At 46.4% G+C, this 14,050-nt stretch overlaps 1 protein-coding gene across 1 annotated transcript in view; it reads right to left on the reverse strand.

Moving 5' to 3' along the window:
* Positions 1-14,050, reverse strand: part of ATP9A (ATPase phospholipid transporting 9A (putative)) — a 107,464-nt gene that overhangs the window by 20,088 nt on the left and 73,326 nt on the right. The window contains exons 15-21 of the mRNA XM_056844411.1: positions 12,736-12,897; positions 8,783-8,875; positions 7,679-7,762; positions 6,667-6,837; positions 3,554-3,652; positions 306-395; positions 43-187 (exon numbers count right to left, since the gene is read on the reverse strand). Coding sequence (XP_056700389.1) covers positions 43-187; positions 306-395; positions 3,554-3,652; positions 6,667-6,837; positions 7,679-7,762; positions 8,783-8,875; positions 12,736-12,897 — 844 coding nt within the window. The remainder of the gene's footprint in view (positions 1-42; positions 188-305; positions 396-3,553; positions 3,653-6,666; positions 6,838-7,678; positions 7,763-8,782; positions 8,876-12,735; positions 12,898-14,050) is intronic.

Below are 14,050 nucleotides of genomic sequence, written 5' to 3' on the forward strand. Positions count from 1 at the left end.
AAAAAAAAGAAGAGGGAGGAGAATACAACTGGCGCTTCCTACCAACTGCACAGGTCAGCTTCCCAGTTCTCTCTTGGAGCAAGCGCACAATCTGTGCTTTCTGGGTCGGGGCACATCTGCAGCAGACCACTGCTGGACACTGACACGCCAGCTCCATGAACTCGTACTCATAGTATTTCAAGCAGACCTGTTCATGAGACAGACAAACGCGGTTACGAGGCATGGCGACTCTCTGCAGCCCTTCCCACCCTTTCTTGGGGACGCTAGGGATCTGGCAACTGCTGCCGTGGCCGCTCGGCTCTCACCTCCAACGAGTCGCCAGAGATCACAAGGGCACAGTCGTGCTTGCGGCGGAAGGCGTTCAGTTCCAAGTGAGCTTCTCCACGGTTGGTCACCTAGCAAAGAGCAAAGAGGTAACCCTGGACACATCGTAAATCCTTGGGGACGGGGAAAGGGGAAATCAGAACCAAAAGTACATAACTAAACATGGTTAATCTGTAGACCAAAGTATACTTAATTGAGGGCTAATGGCCAGCTAGATGAAACTTTTGTTTTAAAGAGTCCGGCGTGTGTTCCCTTGACCCAGTTCTCAGAATATCAGCTATACATCATGCTGCTAGGAACTCATTTTCCAAGTGTACGAGATCCTGATTGGGACTGGAGCACAGAGTTTCAGCCTCCCCTCTGCACTGTTTCCTTGACCCAAAAATGATCCAGGTGGCAGAGTGAATCCACTTCTTCTCACTCACCACAGGGATGATCAGAATTGGGGCTTCGGACTCTTGGGAAAATGTAACCCTGTAGTGTGACATGTAGGGAGCCAGCATGGCATAGCGGTTAAGAGCAGGCGGATTCTAATCTGTAGAACTGGGTTCAATTCCCCACTCTGGGGAATTGGGTGACCTTGGACCAGTCTCAGTTCTCTCAGAACTCTCTCAGCCCACGCAGAGGAAGGCAACGGCAAACCACCTCCGAACGTCTCTTGCCCTGAAAACCCTACGGGGTCTCCATAAGTCAGTTGTGACTTGACGGCACACACATAGTGTGACATGCGGCTGATTGGTACAAAAGTTGGGTCACGGGGAAAACCAGACCTCACTCTCAAAAAAACTAGTTTACACCCAAGTTCTACAGAAAAGAACAGAACTGCATGGTGGGGGGGGGGAGGCATAAAATCAGGTTCATAATAGATCAGTCCATCACAGCTATGCAGTATGCCATAGACTAAGATCAAGAATTACAGCTACTGAGGAAAAATTCTTGCAAATGGTTATCTACACTACTACCAATATCAATTCTATGGCACATTAACAGTCAGTTTCCCCAGAAGAACCAAATTATGAGGAAATGCCCAAAACTCTCCAATTCCTAGCTTTCCTCCTCAGAATTACAGCTCCCTGGTTTCTGCGGGAAGTAGGAATGGCACTTCAGCTGGTTTAAGACTGTAGTGCTGAGATTTCATGACTTTTTTAGCCAGGCTAGGAAACTTTTACTGAGCCAGTGTGGTGTGTTGTTTAGAATGTCTGAGTAGGAATTTGAATCCAGGTTTCCGCCATCCACAATGAAGCTTACTTGGGGCCATTTCTCTCCGCCTAATATACCTCACAGGTTAGTTGAGGATGAAAGGGGGTTGGGAATATGTCCTCCTGAGCTCTTTGGAGGAATGGATAAAAATGTAGTAGTTCAAAATCGAAAGATTTACTGCATAATACAGATTGACATCATTGGCTTCTCCCAAGGAATCTTGAGGCCTGTGTTTAATCTATTTCCTTATTTCATTTATAGCCCCACTTTTTTTTTACCAACAGGTAGAAGCCTGAATAGTATTGACAAAAACACAGTAGGTAAGCGACTAAACTAAGCAGGGTCAGTACTTGGATGGGAGACCATCAAGAAAGATAGGGATTGCTAGGCAGAGGAAGGCAACGGCAAACCATACCTCTGATCATCTCTTCCCTGGAATGCCCTGCGGATGGAGTCGCCATGAGTTGATTGACCCAATGGTGCTTTCTTCTTCTTTTTCACCAATGGAGAATGACTCACAATGTTCTTCCTTTCTCAGTTTTATCATCATAGCAACCCTGTGAGGTAGGTTAGGCTTAGAGTGTGTCCCTGGGCCAATCTCACCTAGCAAGCTTCCCTGGCAGAGTGTGGATTCGAACCTGGGTCTTTCAGATCCTACTCTGACACTAGCCCTGTTCATACGTTACAATGAGTATGTGTACATCCTGCATGCACATGCATACATCTGTTTGTAAGAAACAGCCAACAGGTGGTCATTTGACAAATAAAATTGGTGACCAGTACCTGGATAAACATGTGGTTTAAATCACACCTTCAGCTGTACAGGTGTTGAACACAACATGAACATTACTCAATGCATGTATAATAATATCAAGTGTACCCTGTACATGGACTGGACGTGTGTTCACTAGGGTTGCCAGCTCCAGTTTGGGAAATTCCTGGAGATTTTGGGGAATGGAGCCTGGGGAAGGCGGGATTTGGGGAGGGGAGGGACCTTAGCAAGGGATTTGGGGAGGGACTTTAGCAAGGTTCCAAAGCAGCCATTTTTCTCCAGGGAAACTGATCTCTGTTATCTGGAGATCAGCTTTCATCTGGGAGATTTACAGGCTCCACCTGGAGGTTGGCAACCCTACTGTTCATTGTAACTTGTGAACAGAGTACTCTTTCTGGGAATTCCAAGTAGTAGAAGAAGAAGAGTTGGTTTTTATATGCCAACTTTCTCTACCACTTAAGGGAGAATCAAACCGGCTTCCCTCCCCCTCCCCACACAGACACCCTGTGAGGTAGGTGTGGCTGAGAGAGCGTGATTTGCCCAAGGTCACCCAGCTGGCTTTTTGTGTAGGAGTGGGGAAACAAATCAAGTTCACCAGATTAGCCTCCACCACTCATGTGGAGGAGTGGGGAATCAGATCAGACTCCACCACTTCAAACCACAGCTCTTAACCACTACACCATGCTGGATGTCTATAAAGAGGTTCCTGTCCCCTCACAGAACAACTCAGCAGTGCCTTTCTAAACAAAAAGGCAGGGAAGAGAGAAGCCATGGAAATCATACTGCTTTAAACATAGTTTTAAGCATAGTTTTAGAAAACAAGTCAATGAGATGGACCAGAACAAGACCCATACAAAGATACAGTTTTCCGTGATCACATTTATCATTTGTTAGCAAAAAGTTTGCTCTACATTTTGCCCTCTTTGAGAATCTGTTGCAGAAGAGACTGCAAGTAGCCCCTGGCCGCTGCGGCTGCAGGAAAGAAGGCCACTGATGCCAAAAACTTGGAACAAAAGAAGGGCTACGTTTTCAGAATGTTCTTTTCCCTCTATGAGCATCCAAGTCCGGCATATTCATCAGATGGCTGTACGTGTTGTGGAAATGCAAGAGAAGGTCTGAGAAAGACGAGGTTTGTGCAGTATACCCCCAATCTGGTTCTAACTGTATGCTGAAGCTGGTGTCAAGTTATCCTCCTTGGTTCACAAGGCAACTCCTTGGACAAGGGCTAAGTAAACTAGTTTTGTTCATATAACTCACCAGTCTAAATATATGAATGTCCTGGGTCCTGGTGACCAGATGTGCATTCTTAGCTGTACATGTGGCTGTTTCCAATTTATCCCCTGTGAGCATCCATACCTACAAGAGAAACGTATTTAAAATATCCCAACCTCAAAATTAGCAACAAGAAAAGGTTTGGCTAAATGAAAAACAAAACAGCAAACATAGACTCAAAATATACACCCAGATCCTGTAAGGTGTGCCATCTCCAAACCTATAAATGCATGCCAAAACATAATGGATGGATACCATGTACTGCCGAGGCACACTATTGGGGAAGTGGATTTTTCCTGCCTTCTAGCAGCTGCCTGTGAACACATGAACACATGAAGCTGCCTTTTACTGAATCAGAGCATCAAAGTCAGTACTGTCTACTCAGACCGGCAATGGCTCTCCAGGGTCTCAGGCAGAGGTCTTTCACATCACCTACTTGCCCGGTCCCCTTAACTGCAGATGCTGGGGATTGAACCTGGGACCTTCTGCATACCAAGCAGATGTTCTACCACTGAGCCACAGCCCCTCCTGAGCTTTGAAAAGGTGTTGCCAGGTTAGGCAACCTGCCTTGGACAAAAAAGCTACGCAACATGGCCTGCTGCAGTGAGGAGGGGGGAATTGGGTGAAACCCCTTCTTGTCTCTTCCACCAGTGATACTTCTACTAGAGCAAGAGGGGCCATTTCACCAATGCCTTGTCCTCACTGAAAATGTCAGGGCTTCGTGGCTTTTTTTGTCTCATTCATCTCTCTAGTCCAGCACTCCAGCTGCCGACTGAGAGCAGGCGCACAACAGACGTAGCCAAGCTGTTCTGAATAACACAAACAGGACCTTGAGGGCAACTCTGAATTGGGTCTTAAATTTCTAGCTATCACAAAGCTATACACACAGGGACTATAAAACATAATGCCTTTTGAAGTCTAATTTTAAACTGGCAAAGAACATACATGAAAACTGGACTTCCCTACCATATCATGGCCAAAGCCAGCTAACACAAAATAATTTTCAGCTCTGGACTTGGTTGGTGCGGGGAAACCAGCAAAAAAGAAACACCAGGACTCCACCATGCTATTCTTTTAGATGATGCCCCCTCTGGTGGCCGTCTCAAGACAGGAACCCCAAACCTCACGGTTTAAGGAGGATCGTTCAAAAAGCCTCAGACCAGCTGAAGGGAGCAATTTTGCCCCATTCACAATCAATTAATGCAGAATAACTTGATAAAAGGTCTGGAACACTCTCAGGTTTGCCAGGCAATACTCAAGAGAGGCAGACTCATTTGCCGCTGACTCATTTACTCTTAACGGGGTATAATTTTCTAATGTTCTCCCTTTGTAAAAAGCTTCCTGTATGCTGTTTGCTGGCATCAGAGTTTGGCACAGCTATCTCTGCAATGTGCGGGTCACTTTTTTTTTTTTTTAATATGGGAGACATTTAAAAACGGGATCTGTCCACCTCCAGTCGAACTAGCGCAATTGAAAGTCTGTTATTTATTGCTGTGGACTGGTTCTTAGCTGATACTTTACTTTTCTGTTTACCGAATGTAAAAGAAATTGTGAAAAATCATTGTGAAATTGTTCACCAAGGTTGGAGGTATGCAAACAACTTCTCAATATCCAAATCAAAAGCCAGCACTACTCTTGGGAACTGATTTTGTGAGTTAAATTTAATGGGTACTTACTTACTTCGTTTATATCCCCCCTCCCCCGCTCCCATGGGGACCCAAAGCAGCTTACACTGTTCTCCTTTCCTCCATTTTATCCACAGAACAGCCCTAAGAGGTAGGTTAGACAAAGTATGCAACTGGCTCAAGGTCACCCAGTGAGCTTCCATCGCAAAGTTGGGGATCTGAGCCCAGGTCTCCCAGATCCTAGTCTGACACTCTAAACAATACACAACACTCGCTCTGTTGTCAGTATAACCCCTCTTTTGACATCCCTGAAACCACGACATTTTAATAAATACAATTCTTCTACACAGTGATGCTACTATGTCATATGAGATTGATGCGTGCTGATTGTGGTCTTTCAGATGTCCCAGCACATACTGGTTAGCTCCGGTGACGCAACACACACATGAACACATGAAACTGCCTTATACTGAACCAGACCCATGGTCCATCAAAGTCAGTATTGTCTGCTCAGACCGGCAGCGGCTCTCCAGGGTCTCAGGCTGAGGTCATTCACATCACCTACTTGCCTAATCCCGAGATGCCGAGATGAACCTGGGACCTTCTGCATACCAAGCAGAAGCTCTACCGCTGAGCTACGGCCCTTCCTCATTCATTCTCTCAACCCTACTATGTTGTGACAATTCAACAGTATTTTATTAGCACATGCTATGCTTAACAAGTTCTCCCAAAACTAAGGAAATAGGAAATCAGCTCTTTTCAAAAGAACAAAAAAACCTAGAGACTTGGGGAAAGCATTATTATATATGCAAGTGGTCAAAAGGAGTCTGAGGAATCAAGTCTATACAATGAATACTAAGCTGAAATCAGTTATTAGAACATTAGACATTTCAGGAGGGCAGCTGTGTTGGTCCGCAGTAGAAGAGCAAGATTTGAGTCCAGTAGCGCCCTGAAGACTAACGAGATTTCCAGGGTATAAGCTTTTGACTTTCGAAAGCTTATAGCCTGGAAATCCTGTTGGTCTTTAAGGTGCCATTGGACTCAAACCTTGCTCTTCCAATGGATTAAAACTGTTCCTAAGGACGTGGCGCAGAGTGGTAGGCTGTCGTACTGCAGTCAAAAGCTCTGCTCACGACCTGAGTTTGATCCAGACAGAAGTTGGTTTCAGGTAGCCGGCTCAAGGTTGACTCAGCCTTCCATCCTTCCGAGGTTAGTGAAATGAGTACCCAGCTTGCTGGGGGTAAAGTGTCGATGATTGGGGAAGGCAATGGCAAACCACTCCGTAAACACAGTCTGCCTAGTAAACGTCGGGATGTGACATCACCCCATGGGTCAGTAATGACCTGGTGCTTGCACAGGGGACTACCTTTACCTTTAAGCATGTGAAATTCTCCTCCTCCCTCCTGCATTTCTTTACCACCGCACTGTCCGTGGGGCGAGGTGGGCACTGTTCTGTTCCCTGTTTCGCCTTACCTTAATGCCGGCATTTCTCAGAGTCTCCAGCGTAGGCCTGACGTCTGTTTGCAGCTGATCCTCCACGCCAGTCAGACAGAGCAGCTCCATCTCCATCTCCAGGCTCTCGATCACAGTTGCTACCTTCAGGGACCGGTCATGGACGCTGAGCTTGGCCTGGACGTAACGTGCCTAAGAGAGGCCGGAAGACAGAGCTCACCAGCTCAAAAACCCTCTCGAATGGGTGCAAAGCGCGTAGAAGGAAAAAACAGGCATGACTCCCACAAAGCCAGCGGCCAACTGAACATGAAGCTACCTTATACTGAGTCAAACCCTTAGTCCACCAAAGTCAGTATTGTCTACTCTGACCAGCAGTGACTCTCCAGAGTCTCAGGCAGGGGTCTTTCACATCACCTGCCTGCCTGGTTCCTTTAACTGGAGATGCTGGGGATTGAACCTGGGACCTTCTGCATGCCAAGCAGATGCTCTACCACTGAGCCACAGCCCCTACACTGATTTGCCATCCCAAGACAAAGAGGGACTCTCAAAGCCGGGCCCTCTCCCCCATTCCGTTGCCAGCATATTTGTAGGTGGTGGAGACCAATAAAACTCCAACACCAATATGCTTCTAGCGCTGGGAAGAAGAGAGCCAGCACAGGAAACATATTCATGGAGCAGCCTATGTGGGTTTTTTAAAACACTCTCTTTCCTCCCGAAGCCAGCTGTGAAAGGACTGGCTAGATCTCAGCTAAGTGTCTAGAAAAGCACTGATGTGCCTAAAAAAGCATCAATCTACTTGAAAAGCATGTGTAGCCCACTTAGGTTTGCCAGGTCCCTCTTGGCTATCAGTGGGAGGTTTTCGGGGCAGGGTCTGAGGAGGGCGGGGGTTGGGGAGGAGAGGGATTTCAATGCCATAGAGACCAATTGCCAAAGCGGCCATTTTCTCCAGGTGAACTGATCTCTATTGGCTGGAGATCAGTTGTAAGAGCAGGAGATCTCCAGCTAGTACCTGGAGGTTGGCAACCCTACTTACCTCAAAGTCTTGATACTGTTCCTCAGTCAGGGATTTCTTGGCTACTACAAGGACCCTGAGCCCTTCTCTTGCCATATTGCCACACTGCCGGGGGACAAAAGATATTGCAAACAAAGTCAGGCGCTTTTGAACAAGCTACCCCAAAGTCAGATTTGCAATCAGGAATGATTAGCAGGGGGAAAAAAAAACCTACTTATTAGAACAGAAAAGGGAACATGTGCTTTCTGAAGCTATCAGATAAGGCAGGAAGAGGAGGCAATTTATATTTCAAGATTTTGCGGCTGCATTGAACCGACTGTCCCAGTATTGTTTTTATACTCATGAAAACATGATTAGTCAGAGATAAGAAGTCGATGTCACAAGCAGTATCCCTAATGATCACTTTCCACAGGAACAGTTGCTAAGTTCTACATGGCACAGGCGCCAAGCTTCACATGATATCCACCCACGACTGAGGTCATGAATGCCCCCCCTTGCCACCTGGTGGTGGTGTTACCAAAATTGCTCTTTGGATGTTAGGTATCAGTGGTTACCCCCATGATGAGGCCTACCAGACATCACAGCTTCTGCGTGGAGTTACCAACATGCAGAAATGCTTCCTCCGGCTTCCCACATGGGACCGCAACATTTCATCCCGTAAGCAAGCGATGAAATAAACCGAGGATGCCTGGTGTACCACAATTCAGTGGGTCTCCCAACTTGTACCTATGCAACAGCTTGATATCTGTGAGCTCCTGTTCCGACGCAGCAACTCACAAGAAACAGGCATCCCGGAACGGGGAAATAACGTGCACGTCTTAAGAGACGTACTTTCCTAGTTGCACATAGATGGCACTCAGATATTACCCGACCGGCCTTACCCGGCAATACTGTTTATTCTTGTGTACATTTATATTCGGAAGCTCTTTGGAAAACTGAAAGTGCTTACAAGGGCGGTCCCAATGGTCCCCCACTTGGGCACGATGGTCCATACTTACGTTGTCTCAACAACGCCACACTGACAGCTGGCTCCCAGACTATTCCGCGGGTCGAAACCACTTGGATAGCCACTCACTGGCCCAATTCGTATTTCGGAATGAAAAATCCACACGGGCCATTCCTTACCTCTTCTTCCAGCCAGTCGTTGTATTGAACAATGCCAGCCATCACCACGTCAGCACCTTTCATGTAGAAAGTTATTTCTCCTGTAGATTCATCCTGAAAAAGGCAGGGGCCAGAGATAAAAATAGAAATCTTTGTTAAATTACGTACTGGCACACAAACATGGGGAGCTCTAGATCTGAGGGTGAGAGATTCAAAACACATAAAAGGAAGTATTTCTTCACATAACACATAGTTAAATTGTGGAACTCCCTGCCCCAGGATGTGGCGATGGCTGCCGACTTGGAAGGCTTTAAGAGAGGAATGGACATGTTCATGGAGGAGAGGGCTATCCATGGCTACTAGTCAAAATGGATACTAGCCATGATGTATACCTATTCTTTTCAGGATCAGAGGAGCATGCCCATTATATTAGGTGCTATGAACACAGGCAGGATGGTGCTGCTGCAGTCATCTTGCTTGTGGGTTTCCTGGAGGCACCTGGTTGGCCACTGTGTGAACAGACTGCTGGACTTGATGGGCCTTGGTCTGATCCAGCATGGCCTTTCTTATGTTCTTATGCCTCAGCATCTACTTGAAGATTACCATTTCTAAGGCCCAAACTAGACATGACAGTGTCCTCGTGGCCACCACTGGGATGTTATCGCCATTTAAAAGGGATTTTAAAATGGCACAAGGGCCCGCTTCAGATTGGGCCTGCAGCACTACCCCCTGGTACCCTTTCAAGTGCCAAAATAGCCACGGGGGTACAGTCATTGGGCACTTGATAAGGCACGTGGGTAGGGGAACCAAAGCCCCTCAGACTACCGCGCTGTGGGCCCACTCAGGTCTACATTGGTACATGGACAGTTCAATCAGTCTAGCAACAAGGGCTGGAAAACAAACACACATCCTTAAAATAAATTAAAAAAAAGATCTCTGGCATCAGTTAAGGTAGATGTTTGCGCATTAAATGATTTAAACTGTTAAGAGGCGTTGAACAGCTTTTCAGTAGGAAACTGAACAGCGACTCCTCTTCCTGTGGTATAGAGCGAGCCTTAAGATAGTTTAGATCTTTTGTCCAATATAAATACTATATCAACTATCTCCTTGCATTAGTCATTTCCCCTCAACAAGTTCAGTGGGAGGTTAGCACGTTCCCATGTTATGGTAGTATTACTACTATAAATCTGCAGAAAGGTTTGCCAGTTGCCTTGTTCCTCAACCACCACTTTTTCCACCATGGTCTGATTTTGGCCAGAGTTCAAAGGCCTTTCCCTCTCGCATTCTACATATGACAGCAGTGCGCTCCGAACTGCAAAGAAAACAACTACAAAGACGACGGAAACTTTTGTGGTTGAACAGATCGCTCCTTACCAACAGCAGCAACAGTATGGCCATCTGACTATGACAGAACCTCTTGGAACTAAGATAAGAGCTGAGGAACCTCTAGGATTCAGCTTTGAGGAAGCAGATATTGCAAAACCCAAAAAGGAGACAAAAGTCTTGCACTTTTCCCCCTGAAGGTTAGCAAAGTCTAGAGGCAGCCAGAGAACCTGAAAAAGGAATTCATCTAAGCAGATGAACACATGAAGCTGCCTTATATTGAATCAGACCCTTGGTCCATCAAAGTCAGTATTGTCTACTCAGACTGGCAGGGGCTCTCCAGGGTCTCCAGGCAGGGGTCTTTCACATCACCTACTTGTCTAGTCCCTTTCACTGGAGATGCCAGGGATTGAACCTGCGACCTTCTGCATGCCAAGCAGATGGTCCACCACTGAGCCACGTCCCCTCCCCTAATATCTGGTCCAGATATCTGGTCCAGAGTGAGACCATTGACTCACGCAGTTGAGTTCTGCAGACCCTGTACGCCAGAGGTTCACCAGGATCTCAGATTCACCCAGTTATCTAAAAGCTGTTGATTGAATTGTTCAACCAAGAAGAGAGGAGCCTGAAACCTGCAGCATGCAAAGCATATGCCCTACCACTGAGGGCCAGGGATGCTAAGACCCACCTGATGGGGGGAGAGGGAGAGAGAGCAGCATTGTCTGTTGCAGGTGGAAGGTCATCTCCCACCTGGGCAGCTGCTGCAACGAGCAATCCTTCCAGGGCTCTGACCCCTTTGTTTGTTTCGAACTCCATCTACATCTCTGGGTGCTTGACTTGTGTTTCATGTTCCCAGCTCTTTGCTGCCCATGGGCCTCACCCTATCACCTGGATCCCCTTCTTCCTGTCAGAAGATGCTGATATCACATGATTTCCTGTCACCTGATAGCAGCTCAGTGGGTTGGGTCTGAAAAAGCTGAGGGCCACTGTGCAGAACACCATGTACACATGACGCTGCCTTATACTGAATCAGACCCTTGGTCCATCAAAGTCAGTATTGTCTACTCAAACCGGCAGAGGCTCTCCAGGGTCTCAGGCAGAGGTCTTTCACATCACCTACTTGCCTAGTTCCTTTAACTGGAGTTGCTGGGGACTGAACCTGGAACCTTCTGCATGCCAAACAGATGCTCTACCACTGAGCCACGGCCCCTCTCTAAAGGGAGCGGGGTAGCTGTGTGGCACTGTCATGAAGAAGTACTGTATGCCATAGCAGCCAGTAGTCAATGCGACTGTTAATGTGAAGAGATAATTTCACAACTATTTGAATTGACTGAGCAGATCTTTGGCAGCAGGTCTCCAATAAATGGTGCTTTCTTTCATGAAGCTGGTTTCAGAGAGTAGCCGTGTTGGTCTGCAGTAGAACTACTAGATTCAAGTCCGATAGAGCCTTACAGTGCATTCCTAAAGAGAGTTACTCCAATCTAAGCCCATTCATTTCAACGGGCTTAGAAATGCACTGTTAGACATCAAGTAGAGTTTTGGGGAATAAGCTTTCAAGAGTCAAAGCTCCCTTTGGCTATCTGACGAAAGGCATTCTAACTCTCAAAAGCTTATACTCCCAAAATCTTGTTGGTCTCTAAGGTGCTACTGGACTTGAATCTAGGCATTTTCTTTATAATACAAATGGCTGAGATTTCTTATTATAAAACAAAAATTAAACTAGAGTTCTACCAAATGTGACCATCGCACAAAGCAACTTGTGTGCAATTGCTAGTTAAAAAAAAAAAAATTCACGGCACCTCCTCATCTAAACTCAGATTGTTCCATTCACCCAAGTCCAAAGTTACCTGATACGGCATACATACAGCTCACTTATGGTGACCCTGTAAGATTTTCTATGCAAGAGACATTAGGAAATGGTTTGCCATTGCCTGCCTCCACGTTACGACCCTGGTATTCCTTGGAGGTTGCACATCCAAATATTAACCAGGGCCAACCCTGTTTAGCTTCTGAGATCTGATGAGATCAGCCTAGCCTAGGGCTATCCAGGTCATGGCACTGCATACATGGGCAGTCCTTATTTACATATAAAGATGCAACACCCGACAGTTCATTCCTTTCATTGTATCTGAATGTTACAAAAATATACCCAAAGTCATTGTGTTTCATTGACTGGTTACAAACTCCACAATCCACAAATGCCACAATATTCCCCTACCTTTTTGTACACAACTACTAAAGAGAACCTCTCTCTGGGGTTGCAATTCATAGTGTATGACCACTGTGGTTCAGTGGCAGAGCATCTGCTCGGCATGCAGAAGGTCCCAGGTTCAATCCCCGGCATCTCCAGTTAAACAAACCAGGCAAGTAGGCGATGTGAAAGACCTCTCCCTGAGACCCTGGAGAGCCGCTGCTGGTCTGAGTAGGCAATACTGACTTTGATGGACTGAGGATCTGGTTCAGTATAAGGCAGCTTCATGTGTTCGTGAGTGACTGAACAACCTTTCCAGTGCTAATTTGATCATGTTGTAGGACTCTAGTTCCATAGTTTTATCAGCTAAAATAACTTGATCAAAACTTGTCCTAAACCAAAAGTGAGCTAGTCATAGATGCGTTTTAAGACTGCTATCGTGAAGTTGAACATGACTCACCCGAACAATGATCCCCATACGTTTACTTTCGTAAGTGAATGGAAAGATCTGCAGGATGGTGTAATTTAAGATGTGGCCACCAGGCGTCCTCAGTTGCACAGAAGACTGATCTCTGCCGACCAGGGTCAAGCCGACACTCTCCGTCCACTGTACCAGGGCCACCTAAACAGAGGAAAGGTCACAGGTCAGATAGACTGCTGAGCTCCGCAGTTCAGAGGTCATGCAAATGAAACAGGAGGGAGGGGAGGAAAGGGAAGAGGGCGAGGCAGAGAACAAAGTTGCTCAGTTCTTAATGGAACACTTTTTTTACCCACCAGATTTCATCCACTATGGCCACTACAATCAAATACAATAATCAGAGTTTACCCCTTCATTGCCAGCATTTCATTCCTGGCACTCTGGCATTAAATCTGAAATTTTGTTACTGCTAGTACCTCCAAGCATTGAAGTCACAGTGCAAAATGACTCAGGGAATGAAAATATTTTTCTTTGTATAACCCAAAGCTATTGGGGTGTCCCTTTCGAAACAGAATACGCTCCAGTGCTTCCTTAGATATTGCAAGAGAGTATGGGACATTGTAACTAATCAGCATGACTCATGTTAAGGGCATATGCTGGGGAAAGATAACATAGTACTCAGTAGGACAGCACATGTGCACGTATGTACATGCAAGTTGGGGGTGGGCTCCATGTAGCCCCATTGTGCCTCTAACAAACATGCCTTCTGAATACCCCCCCCCCCAAGAGGTTGCATTTCTAGAGTTGCAAACTCCAGGCTGGGGAATTCCTGGAGATTTGGGGGTGAAGCCTAGAGACCTCAGCAGGGTCTAATGTCATGGAGTCTACTCTCCAAAGCTGCCATTTTTTCCTCCGGGGGAACTGATATCTGTAGTCTGGCAATCAGTTGAAATTCAGGGGGACCTCCGTCCCCACCTGGAGGTTGGCAACCCTAAGCAATACAGATGTCACCTAAAGCACACATTAAACCAATACTAAGCATGAAACCAGTTTGTAGCTAGGCTTGCACATGTCCTCACCTCAGCCTCCTCCCGTCACGCACAATGAAGTAATCCTCATTTAAGCCTAGCTCCACTTATCTGCACTGCACAAACGGAGACTTCAAGGTTAACCCAAACTACTTTCCTTCCTGCCCACAAATTTGGATTCTGAACTTGGAATCAACTGTGTTCTAGAATCCTTCTTTGCTGAGAGAAAACCAATTCTGGTGAACACTGGTGCTGGCATTTATATTGCAGGTAACTACAGGCCTGAACTGACCTTAGAAGCTAAAACGACTAAACTGAGGCTATCGTAT

The sequence above is a fragment of the Euleptes europaea genome, chromosome 2, assembly GCF_029931775.1.
Source record: "Euleptes europaea isolate rEulEur1 chromosome 2, rEulEur1.hap1, whole genome shotgun sequence".
NCBI classification, from domain to species: Eukaryota; Metazoa; Chordata; class Lepidosauria; order Squamata; family Sphaerodactylidae; genus Euleptes; species Euleptes europaea.